Source organism: Pecten maximus, chromosome 5 (assembly GCF_902652985.1).
Source record: "Pecten maximus chromosome 5, xPecMax1.1, whole genome shotgun sequence".
In the NCBI taxonomy this organism is placed as follows: Eukaryota; Metazoa; Mollusca; class Bivalvia; order Pectinida; family Pectinidae; genus Pecten; species Pecten maximus.
In genome coordinates this window covers 44,317,871-44,331,360 of record NC_047019.1, presented here as the reverse complement: position 1 = coordinate 44,331,360, position 13,490 = coordinate 44,317,871, and the positions used below count along the sequence as shown (strand labels likewise).

Sequence of the window (13,490 nt, the reverse complement as noted above, 5' to 3'; positions counted from 1 at the left end):
TGTATAGCAAACATCTTTTTATTCGTCAATATATACAGGTATCAAACACTAACTTTGGCATAATGTTATGATAGTTATGGGATACTTCAACAATAGGACGCATGTGTATGACAGAGATTCAACAGATTATATAGGTATGATACTCCCCATACATCAACATATATACCTCCAACACAGCATGCCTGCTTAACCCTAACTTCATGAAAAATTAGGTGAACTAATCATACATATAAAAAACATGACAAGTTAAAAGTCGATATATCGTCCCGGATACACGGACGACGACGAGGATGATAAAGTACAAATGATAATCAGGAAGACAAAAATAAAACAATATTAAATCATATTTTGGTATGAGTTATCTCCCTCGACTCCCCTCTCTAGTCAAGGAGACAACATGGTGTAAATATGATCATGTTCTACTCATCATAAATAATAACATTTTGCAGCATACCAAAGTTTACTAATAATATACAATTGGTCACTGATTACTTTTAAACATTTTGGAGATAAAAAGTGTCAGTTTTAGTGTTTAGATTGTCAATACAAGAATACCATAAAATATCGGTTTCAGTGTACGTATATCGTTCCTTTCTCCGTGTACAAAAATAAACCTTTCGTGCCTCAATGTTTATATACACAAGGTACATGCTTAAACATTTTACATTATTGAGTAGACATCTACATGATATTAACGATGACAAAAGATCAACTACAATTTAGATGATACGGATGAAGACATGGGATCAATTGTGGTTAAGATGACGGATGATACCCGCGAATAGTGTTTGACACAAGTTCCAGATGAAATGAAATACCCATATAAAATCATACAAGGTAGCAAACCGAGAGCACAACCATATCACGTGTTGTCATTACAACACTCTTGGAGAACGGGGAAGGGTCCGATATAGTTATGATAAAGTGGAACAAAACTCCACAGTTTGCTATGACAGGTGTTTAAGCCCTTTAATCATTTTGTTCTAATCAACATCGTGTTCAGCAAGTGAAGACCTAATAAAAGTATTATAATAACAGACATAGAGAGGGCTGATAAAAACTGTGTGTAACAAGCTGAGGGGATCATTGGTCAACAGAGTTTAGTTTTACATCACTGTACATAGAGAAGAAACTTGATACAGACATCAGGGAAAGGGGAAATCAACAGACAATGTCCAATGACTTTCTGTTTGGGAAGTGACCTAGAACTATTCTGACGCTTACGCCGTTGACTATGTTGCATAGGTTGTAACTTTAGAGGGATAACATTACTGTATGTCAAAACTCCCCAACTGTGCTGCAACCTGTATCGTTGTTATTGTATGAATCATAAGAAGGGACACGGAAGATGTGTACTACTCTAAATAAGAACGAAACTAAATCAACGAATATTGTATTTACTCCATCGTCCATAACTGCACACATTGAAAGCATTATAACACTAAGATATATTGCAAACTGAGCATCCTTACTCAACAATACGAAACTCTGTTATAATACAGAGCTTCCTTACTCAACTATACGAAACTGTTATGATACAGATTACAATACTTATCACGCATTTTTCGTCTACTAAAATAAATCAATTTTGACAGGTTTCATTACATAGATTTTACTAATAAAACAATACAGCCAATAACTGGGAATATAACAGGTTGTTGGCTTAATCCTTATGAGAGGTTGTTAAATTGTTAATCGAGACATATCAATGCTACTTTCACTAGGGACATATTTTAGCTAGTAATATGTGCTATAGGTAAACAGGTGAACATTACTTTAAAACTGAGTGATGGTTTGGTAAAAGAGGAAATAACTGTCATTATTATTGTTGACATCCATAAAGCATCACGTAACTCAATATCAATTATGTCAACAAAGCTTTAAATACAATTATTGTCTATAAACACTAAAACTAGGACCGCATAACATGTTAAAGTTCGCCAGTACAACAATATGTTGGCAGCAGTAACATAAGTATATGACCATGTACTGTTTGCACCAGTAACATTAGTATATGACCGTGTACTGTTTGCAGCAGTAACATAAGTATATGACCATGTACTGTTTGCAGCAGTAACATTAGTATATGACCGTGTACTGTTTGCAGCAGTAACATTAGTATATGACCATGTACTGTTTGCAGCAGTAACATAAGTATATGACCATGTACTGTTTGCAGCAGTAACATAAGTATATGACCATGTACTGTTTGCAGCAGTAACATAAGTATATGACCGTGTACTGTTGTCAGCAGTAACATAAGTATATGACCATGTACTGTTTGCACCAGTAACATTAGTATATGACCGTGTACTGTTGGCAGAAGTAACATTAGTATATGACCGTGTACTGTTTGCACCAGTAACATTAGTATATGACCGTGTACTGTTGGCAGCAGTAACATAAGTATATGACCGTGTACTGTTGGCAGAAGTAACATAAGTATATGACCGTGTACTGTTGGCAGCAGTAACATTAGTATATGACCGTGTACTGTTGGCAGCAGTAACATTAGTATATGACCGTGTACTGTTGGCAGAAGTAACATAAGTATATGACTATATACTACCGATACTACAATTTTTTTTTCATTAGAGAACCTGTTATACATTTGTAAAACGTTATAAGGCACGTGACATATTTATCATTTTTTATCGTTTATTGCATTTTAATTGTGTGTAAATTATCAACAATATCAATATCTAATATATTAAGAGTACATCAGCTATTGTCTATATACACATTCTGTAATTCTGACATTGGTTCAAATGCCAGTCCCCTGCCAATGGTGTTGAGTTTTTAACAAATAACATAATGCCTTGATAATTATCCCAATAATACAGTCACTCACATCAGACCAGTGTAATACATTCACCCTCCATACATATTTATACACCGAACGTTGGGAAAGTATCAATATTCAACCAGTTTGTGCCGTGATATTCAAGCTCTACAATACGTGAACACGGGTCTTACAGCTTCGTCCTGACAGTGCAACGTGACATGCATTGCTTTCACCAGACTCCTCAGATAAACATCTCACATATTGAAAGAAACGCATTTTCTGTTCAGTATAATAGTGACCACGAAGAGACGACCTCGCCTGTACGTGGTGTCGTGTTACTCCTACAAGTGTCTTGATTGTTAGTTCTCTCATACAATTGTAAGTGTACTCCCGCATGCACAAGAACGAGGACTACTGTTAAACACAGAGTACCATTCCATTTGATGAACGGAACCAACTCCTCAGAAAATAGGTGTCTCAATCTACGATAGAAAGTGAAAAGCAATGTGCTACCACTATGCATTTAAAAGTTACCAAGGTCACGAAGAATTTTGATGTCTAATAAAATGTCAAACAGTTTAGTTCAAAAATGAATGTTTCTCGAAAAATATCACTTATTCAGTAAAATATAACTACCATTAAGATTTTAAGCAGAATATAATTACAAAATATAGTTCGTTGACCTCTTTGATACATTCAGATGCATAGTACTTTGGATAATTTGATAGCTCATGACACCCCTAGGCGTATACCTCTCTGCCTCCTATATTATTTTGGCCGTAGTTATTTCCTCCTGTCAGAGGCATGAATTGAAGACCATTATCCACAATCTCGTGATCAGGTTTCCGTTTTATCGTTTTCTTGGAGGACCCTAAGCATCGTATAGCAAACCTAAATTCCTCAGCCATTTCAGAACACAAAGATTGCTGAAAAATAAAAAAAATGGAGTTAATGATAAAGATATTACAGTCCGGAACCACAACCGTTGTTAAATGTGTTAGCTTTCTAATACTCTACAACAAGTTAGTTTGGTTAAAGACGGACACGCCGACGAGAGCCATTTCACTAGCCACACTGTCATTCAGGTATGTATATGTACTAAGGTGCCAATAACACACCAACAATTAAACATAAACTAGGAGCATTAATCTTACAGTTTGCAATATCGTACTTCTAAATTTTCTGTTATTTCGTATCCTCTTCGTATATTTTTTTCAAAATTCAAATATCTACATGGAGTGCCACACTATTACCCTATGCCAATATTAACGTATATTTAATTGAAACACGGTTATTTAGGCTACATATTAAAAGTTGTATGCTGACGAAATATCTACCATAATTCACAAGATATAAGAGACTTTCCAAAAGGATGGAATATCAAAATCAACGTAAAATTTTTTTTCCCTGAAGATCAGTTATTTCGTTTAAACATCCTATCCGCAAACTCCTACGATACAGATAAAATAGTATGAGGAAGTCTGTGTTCGTATTCATTTTCTGTAATGAGAGTTATTCAATTTCACAGAAAACGAAATAAAATGACCCCAAACAATGTCGTAAAAATTACACAAAATTGGTCGGTCAATATCCTGGAATGATGCGAAGATGATTTATGTAGTCAATATATGTGAAATTGGAAAAAGTGTTGTGCTGCTAGAAAACAACCAACTAACGTGATACGAAAACTGTGTAGTGTACTTGCAATGGATATGCATTTCTTTTCTCTATACACATATGTGTCTTTTCTATATAACCATTCTCATACGTAAGTCAAAAACGCCTACGTAGACACCGTATCAATTAATCATGGAACTGTACGGATATGCCATTGTGAATTCTCCAAAACTTGTGATGTAGGCCTACCTGTTACTTGATGAATGGTATACGTTTGTGTTTTGTAACAATTTATCTGAATTTGTATCAGGTGAGACGTGAAATATCAATGACAACATACACGTATATAATTAGTAAACAACACCGACATATAAATGCTACCGAATATTCGTGACCATAACCATGTTATACAACAACAATCAGGTTATGTATTACTGGATTAACACTCAAATATGAAATAGATTTATAAAGCGGTTTTGCGCATCGGGCGAAAGATACAGCAGCAGGGATGGCTTGACCTTTATTTAAGAAATACCAAAGGAAGCCGGAAACAGAAAAATGAGGTAAGAGAAAACCAAGTACGAAGCAAATATTAAAGTCTTAAATCTTAAATGAAATTCCAAACGAGTCAACAATTCAAGTTTTGATGATGCATGAGCTGATCTCCGATTACACGAATAAGAAGAATGAATATATATTTAGAAAAGGACGATGAACAATGGCAATGATGTACTCTAGTTTGAAAAACCTCAATGTATTAAACATGAAATGGTAGAAGTCAATCTGAACCGTAGTAAATTCAGGAAACCTCTAGCTGCGAACAGCCTTGCATTTATAAACAATGTCTATGTATTTGTTAATGCTAAGGATAACTGCTTTAACTATCAATGAATCAAATAAAATATATCTTGTCATTTAGCATAAAGCCATGGAAATGAAATAAAAGCAGATCGGGATTCGGAAAGAGGTAGACAGATACAATGTCTCCAAATTATACCAAACAGGAGCCCTTCATCAATATGAAAATGAATAATGACATTAAAGACTGCATAAACATTATCTTCTTTTCTGGATTTTTTTAAGGATAAGAAGATTAACTGGTACAGGTATACGGCGTATACTTAGATTCAAAATTCACTTTAGATTTATCTTGTTTTTCTAAGAATTCTATTCAAATTTAAACTTTATTTTTCAATTGACATTATCATAGACAAGAATATTAATATTAAATTATTAAAACTATTGTATATACTATATGATGATCAACTGCATTTTCCTTGATATGTCTTTCAAAGTTAATATTTACCTAGATCTGTCTTTCAATAATGTTACAACGAAATAAGTCAGGGCACAAAATTGGCTTTTAGACACCTCGCATCTTGAAACCGTCCACATATAGTTCTGATATAATTCACCGAATTTGGTGCTAACTCTTTATTTAACGTACATAAAAATATGTATTTCCAACAGCACCCTTAGCACTGGCAATATTAGGCATGTTATACAGTGTTATACAACTAGTATTATCCACATCCAACACCGGGCTACTTACTGCTAGTCGGTTGTTCCGCTGGAAAACATGCACGACACGTTATTGAAGTACATGCCAAACCATAATGGTTTAAAATACGAAAAAAAAACTAAATTTGAAATTGACATTTAGACACCAAAAGAAATAGAAGAAGAAAAAAAGAATACTAAAACATCACCTAGCATTCTCACTGAGCTTGCCTGATAAGTACTTAAAACAACTATCTAGGTGGCTAAAAGCCATAGTGTTTAAGAGAAATAATAATAAAGGAAGTACATATACGTGCAATTAGTAAAGTTTACAATTATGTATTTTATAATTAAGTGAAGAACAATGTTTACCAGATTATATTGTATTATATTTGTATTATTAAAGATCATATTATATATCATTCATAAATAGTATCCAAACCATATATCTTAGATATGCATGACTATTGAATATAGATAGGAAATACACGCTTCATTATATAAGAGGAAAGTACTTAATAGTTTAAAGAATTGTGATTTTAGTCGAGTATCCAAATTATACCTGACCAAGAGAGAATGAGGCTAGAATACAGTTTGTTTTGATTAATGGTAGCTATTTTACTATACAGATGTGTTACCTTGTCTTCGCGAGCATTTTTTCTGGCTTTATATATGAATTCACATATGGCCACAAAGACGCCAGCAGACATTCCACCAATCAGAACAACGAATACACCACCCACGTGCTTCACACCAAGGGCACTAGTTTTCTTTCCTTCCACATTTAGACATTTCCCGCCACCATATTTTTCTTTCCACCATGTGTTGTAAATCTTGTGTATTGTCTGTTCCTCTTGTAGCTTCAGAATCGCATTTGAAATAGGATCCCTGTATGGTGAATCTGCGGATAAAATGAATATAACATGTTAAACAAATATTTACTATGACAAAACAGTTACACAGACGTTAAACATAACAAATTGTAAATAAATTGTCAATGGCTGTTCCATTATAATATTCAAATGATAATAGAAGGTTCCTAAAATGTTGAAGATACGTCTTCCAATAGTACACGTGGTGCCCATTTACTATGGACATGCGAGTTACTCTCGGTAAAGCCAACCGGTACGATGATTTAGGAAAGGGTGTGTTTGAAAGTAGTTCCATGTAAAGCTAAACTATGGCAAATCTCATCATCACATATACTTTTATGAGGATAATGTCATACCCACACATCATGCAGCTTGCTTGATTTTTGTTTACGTTGCCCTATATCATTAACAACCAGAAAAATACCATTTAATACGAGAGTTTACAACGTAACTATAGCGTTTTACTTCACTCGACTATTTGTTACTGGATCGCATCAAATATCCTTTTCGAGTGCATAATTAGATTTGTATAATAACATCGTCGTTGGTTAATTTATCGTGGTATAGTTTTGTCAAAGTATTGAATAAAGTGACATATTGAAAAAAGGTAACGAGCCTTAATTACCTCCAAGAGATCATAAGTCAGATTTACGTTTTGATTACACGCAACTACATTTTGTAAAAGGTCACAAAATGTCACAGGTCAAATTATTAAATAAAAATGTTTTCTTCACAATTTCATAATTTACTCTGTAGAGATCTTATATCCTTTTACCACAAAACACTGTTTGCTTCTGTGGACTGAACGGTAGATGATGTATGATTATTTGTTTATTGTTTTTATGAGATACGCAATATTTGTATGGCTTTCAATTTTAAAGCCTCTAACATTGAGTTACGGCAAAGCTTATGTGATATTTTAAGATGACAACTTAATAAAACAAACATTACATTCATTATACATGAGGCCATAATATTCCGGACATAAACTACCCCTGGAACACATTACACTGATATCTTATACATAAGGATATGATGTCCCGGACATGACCTGCCCCTGGAACACATTACACTGATATCTTATACATAAGGATATGATGTCCCGGACATGACCAGCCCCTGGAACTCATTAAACTGATATCTTATACATAAGGATATGATGTCCCGGACATGACCTGCCCCTGGAACTCATTAAACTGATATCTTATACATAAGGATATGATGTGCCGGACATGACCAGCCCCTGGAACACATTAAACTGATATCTTATACATAAGGATATGATGTCCCGGACATGACCAGCCCCTGGAACTCATTACACTGATATCTTATACATAAGGATATGATGTCCCGGACATGACCTGTCCCTGGAACTCATTAAACTGATATCTTATACACAAGGATATGATGTCCCGGACATGACCAGTCCCTGGAACACATTACACTGATATCTTATACATAAGGATATGATGTCTCGGACATGACCAGCCCCTGGAACACATTACACTGATATCTTATACATCAGGACATGATGTCCCGGACATGACCTGCCCCTGGAACACATTAAACTGATATCTTATACATAAGGATATGATGTTCCGGACATGACCAGCCCCTGGAACACATTAAACTGATATCTTATACATCAGGATATGATGTCCCGGACATGACCTGCCCCTGGAACACATTAAACTGATATCTTATACATAAGGAAATGATATCCCGGACATGACCTGCCCCTGGAACACATAAAACTGATATCTTATACATCAGGACATGATGTCCCGGACATGGCCAGCCCCTGGAACTCATTACACTGATATCTTATACATAAGGATATGATGTCCCGGACATGACCCGCCCCTGGAACTCATTACACTGATATCTTATACATAAGGACATGATGTCCCGGACATGACCTGTCCCTGGAACACATTACACTGATATCTTATACATAAGGATATGAATTCCGGACATGACCTGCCCCTGGAACTCATTACACTGATATCTTATACATCAGGATATGATGTCCCGGACATGACCTGCCCCTGGAACACATTACACTGATATCTTATACATCAGGATATGATGTCCCGGACATGACCAGCCCCTGGAACACATTAAACTGACATCTTATACATCAGGATATGATGTCCCGGACATGACCAGCCCCTGGAACACATTAAACTGATATCTTATACATAAGGATATGATGTCCCGGACATGACCAGCCCCTGGAACACATTAAACTGACATCTTATACATCAGGACATGATGTCCCGGACATGACCTGTCCCTGGAACACATTACACTGATATCTTATACATCAGGATATGATGTCCCGGACATGACCAGCCCCTGGAACACATTACACTGATATCTTATACATCAGGATATGATGTCCCGGACATGACCTGTCCCTGGAACACATTAAACTGATATCTTATACACAAGGATATGATGTCCCGGACATGACCAGCCCCTGGAACTCATTAAACTGATATCTTATACACAAGGATATGATGTCCCGGACATGACCTGTCCCTGGAACACATTAAACTGATATCTTATACACAAGGATATGATGTCCCGGACATGACCTGTCCCTGGAACACATTAAACTGATATCTTATACATCAGGACATGATGTCCCGGACATGACCTGTCCCTGGAACTCATTACACTGATATCTTATACATCAGGATATGATGTCCCGGACATGACCAGTCCCTGGAACACATTACACTGATATCTTATACATCAGGATATGATGTCCCGGACATGACCTGTCCCTGGAACACATTAAACTGATATCTTATACACAAGGATATGATGTCCCGGACATGACCAGCCCCTGGAACTCATTACACTGATATCTTATACATCAGGATATGATGTCCCGGACATGACCTGTCCCTGGAACACATTAAACTGATATCTTATACACAAGGATATGATGTCCCGGACATGACCTGCCCCTGGAACTCATTAAACTGATATCTTATACACAAGGATATGATATCCCGGACATGACCAGCCCCTGGAACACATTACACTGATATCTTATACACAAGGATATGATGTCCCGGACATGACCTGTCCCTGGAACTCATTAAACTGATATCTTATACACAAGGATATGATGTCCCGGACGTGACCAGTCCCTGGAACACATTACACTGATATCTTATACATCAGGATATGATGTCTCGGACATGACCAGCCCCTGGAACTCATTACACTGATATCTTATACATCAGGATATGATGTCCCGGACATGACCCGCCCCTGGAACTCATTAAACTGATATCTTATACATAAGGATATGATGTCCCGGACATGACCTGCCCCTGGAACTCATTAAACTGATATCTTATACATCAGGACATGATGTCCCGGACATGACCAGCCCCTGGAACTCATTACACTGATATCTTATACATAAGGATATGATGTCCCGGACATGACCTGCCCCTGGAACACATTAAACTGATATCTTATACATCAGGACATGATGTCCCGGACATGACCAGCCCCTGGAACTCATTACACTGATATCTTATACGTAAGGATATGATGTCCCGGACATGACCCGCCCCTGGAACTCATTACACTGATATCTTATACATAAGGACATGATGTCCCGGACATGACCTGCCCCTGGAGCACATAAAACTGATATCTTATACATAAGGATATGATGTCCCGGACATGACCCGCCCCTGGAACTCATTACACTGATATCTTATACATAAGGACATGATGTCCCGGACATGACCTGCCCCTGGAACACATTACACTGATATCTTATACATCAGGATATGATGTCCCGGACATGACCAGCCCCTGGAACACATTAAACTGATATCTTATACATCAGGATATGATGTCCCGGACATGACCAGCCCCTGGAACACATTAAACTGACATCTTATACATAAGGATATGATGTCCCGGACATGACCAGCCCCTGGAACACATTAAACTGACATCTTATACATCAGGACATGATGTCCCGGACATGACCTGTCCCTGGAACACATTACACTGATATCTTATACACAAGGATATGATGTCCCGGACATGACCTGCCCCTGGAACTCATTAAACTGATATCTTATACACAAGGATATGATGTCCCGGACATGACCAGTCCCTGGAACACATTACACTGATATCTTATACATCAGGATATGATGTCCCGGACATGACCAGCCCCAGAAACTCATTACACTGATATCTTATACATCAGGATATGATGTCCCGGACATGACCAGTCCCTGGAACACATTACACTGATATCTTATACATCAGGATATGATGTCCCGGACATGACCAGCCCCTGGAACTCATTACACTGATATATTATACATCAGGATATGATGTCCCGGACATGACCTGTCCCTTCAACTCGAAAAACTGATACCGTATACAATGAGGGTATAATGCCCCGGACATGACCTGTCCCTTCAACTCATTAAGCTGATACCTATTACGCCTATTATGCCCATATCGCGAATGTGTTTCTGTATTTCATCTTTTGTAAAGAGCAAATGGCATTGAGGGAATTTACTAGTTAATATATAGATGCTTAACTAGTATTTGATGTCCGCCATTACATTAGCCACACTTAGAAATGCTTTACAATACCTCTAGGAAGTGCAATGCCGTATCCTTTAGAGTCCAACCAACCACCGACTTGCATCAAGGTACACTCCCTTTCAATTAAATACTCGACTTTAGAGGATTCGGCAAAGAACGCATATTGTCCTTTTTTCACGCGTGCGATTCCCTCATCTGATTTATTGACATATACGCTAGGTACTGTCGACTCCATGAAGTTCCACATCCTCTGATAGATCGGAAATTTGGAGTTCTAGAAATAAAATATTACATAAGATGTTACATCACTTCACTGCATCATTGTAAAACAGTTTCAACTTTTAAACACTGTGTACACACGATAACATTTTGTTGTTTTTTATCTATTATTGTATTATTTTTGTATCAATGGACAAATAACAACAAAGAATATCGATATGATAATGAGACCATAATTAAAACTCACAGTTGATAAAACGAGGGTAAAATATAACCAGAAACATATATATCAATGAAGACTGCTGAAAAGCAGGTGCTCCGTCAGGGTAAGCAAAAAATCTAGGTCAAATCAGGGGTACTCCACGATCTTGTATTTTATCAATATGTCGGAAATGTACGACAAAACTGAATTTGCGAAAAGAATGCAAATAGATAAATTGGCTGCAGTACTATGAGGTGACCTAGAGCAGTCAAAATACACAGATGGGAGAAGTGAGGTGCTGCTGAAATCACAGCTTCAGCTAATGACTATGTAATATGACATCTTTTCATAACGTCATTTCTGAATCACAGGTGTATTGAACTATTCAGTGCAGCCGTATGTAATGAATATAAAATAAAAATCTAGTAGAATCTATGACGATGCATGATTTCGTATGTACTAGTTCAAAGAGAAAATGGTGAAAATGCATAAACGTACTGCAAAGAAGTTCTTTGTGCTTCCGTCGTTTAGAGTTCCATATTTGATTTTTGTCTGTTTGGCAAGGTCCTCGACGCTACTGATATCAGAAACCATCCTTTCGACGGTGAGGAAAGCAGCAAGATTAGCAGTGTAGGATGAAATCATGATGAGCGTGAAGAACCACCAAATACCTGCTACAAGTCGTGTCGATATGGCACACGGTGCGATTTCACAGCCTATGGTGAAATGATAACATTATATAGGTACTTCAGTATCATGTAAAAATGGCAACAGGATTTGTAATAAAAACATCTACTTCTATGTGCTTAAATGTTCTATAAAAAATCAATAATTATAAAACTAACTTGCATTAGCCAGAATATTGAGCATTTAGTTATGAATATTTGAGTGCTGTATTATTTCGAGCACCGAAAGATTAAAATGCCGGTGTGTTTTCATTACGTAAAGAAATACTTTTATATTTTTATGGTTGATATAGCGACCAAAATGAGCATTGTAAATTCAAGATTCACAGGAATTATAATATACCTTGCTGCATAAGGGATCCAATGGTAAACCAAAGACTATTGAGGATGGAAAACTGATTTTCTACAACATCCGTGTCCGGGTTACAGGGATGTGGGTTACACCACTCGTAAGGGGTGAACCGCGCAATCACAAACAGCATGAAACTGACGCACAGATAACCAGCACACATATACACCCACACATCAATAGACAGGGGATCTAGGAAAGAAAACAGCTTTGGAGGTTCCGGTTCCGGTTTTTTGTAGAGAATGGTGATACCAAGATTCAGAAAAGGTTTAGTGAAATCTATCACCTGTTCTCTGTCCCACGTGATAGTCATCCCCGCTACAGCTAGATCAGCTTTCTGGAATGTGGACAAAATCAAAAAATAGTGGGGGAAGAAACAAGTTTCATTCTTAGCTTAAGTAATATCACCGTCATTCTGCATGCTTTCTCAATAAAATGACAAAACGCTATGATGTATATGTAATTTATTGCAAATGACAGTGAAACAGCGGTCGAGGAATTAACTTTATCCTTAAACATGGAAGCAGTTTTGTTTCAGACAAAGCGGGGATCGTAGACTATGCATAATTAAATTGATAGATGCCGGCCCTTATTATTCACATTTTCATTTTGTAACGTGCCCCTGCGGCTCATATAAACCTCAGAGCAAAATACCGAT

General features: G+C 36.9%; 1 protein-coding gene across 6 annotated transcripts in view; it reads right to left on the bottom strand.

Annotated features, from left to right (window-relative positions):
• LOC117328139 (glutamate receptor ionotropic, kainate 2-like) overlaps positions 1 to 13,490 on the bottom strand; it is a 100,787-nt gene continuing 87,297 nt past the window's right edge. For 5 of the 6 annotated variants that reach the window (XM_033885528.1, XM_033885530.1, XM_033885531.1 and 2 more), the window contains exons 12-18: positions 12,827 to 13,169; positions 12,296 to 12,513; positions 11,425 to 11,650; positions 6,541 to 6,803; positions 5,955 to 5,972; positions 3,538 to 3,711; positions 1 to 3,267 (exon numbers count right to left, since the gene is read on the bottom strand). In XM_033885528.1, coding sequence (XP_033741419.1) covers positions 3,247 to 3,267; positions 3,538 to 3,711; positions 5,955 to 5,972; positions 6,541 to 6,803; positions 11,425 to 11,650; positions 12,296 to 12,513; positions 12,827 to 13,169 — 1,263 coding nt within the window. In that variant the 3' untranslated portion in view covers positions 1 to 3,246. The remainder of the gene's footprint in view (positions 3,268 to 3,537; positions 3,712 to 5,954; positions 5,973 to 6,540; positions 6,804 to 11,424; positions 11,651 to 12,295; positions 12,514 to 12,826; positions 13,170 to 13,490) is intronic. The other variant, XM_033885532.1, reaches the window with a different exon arrangement.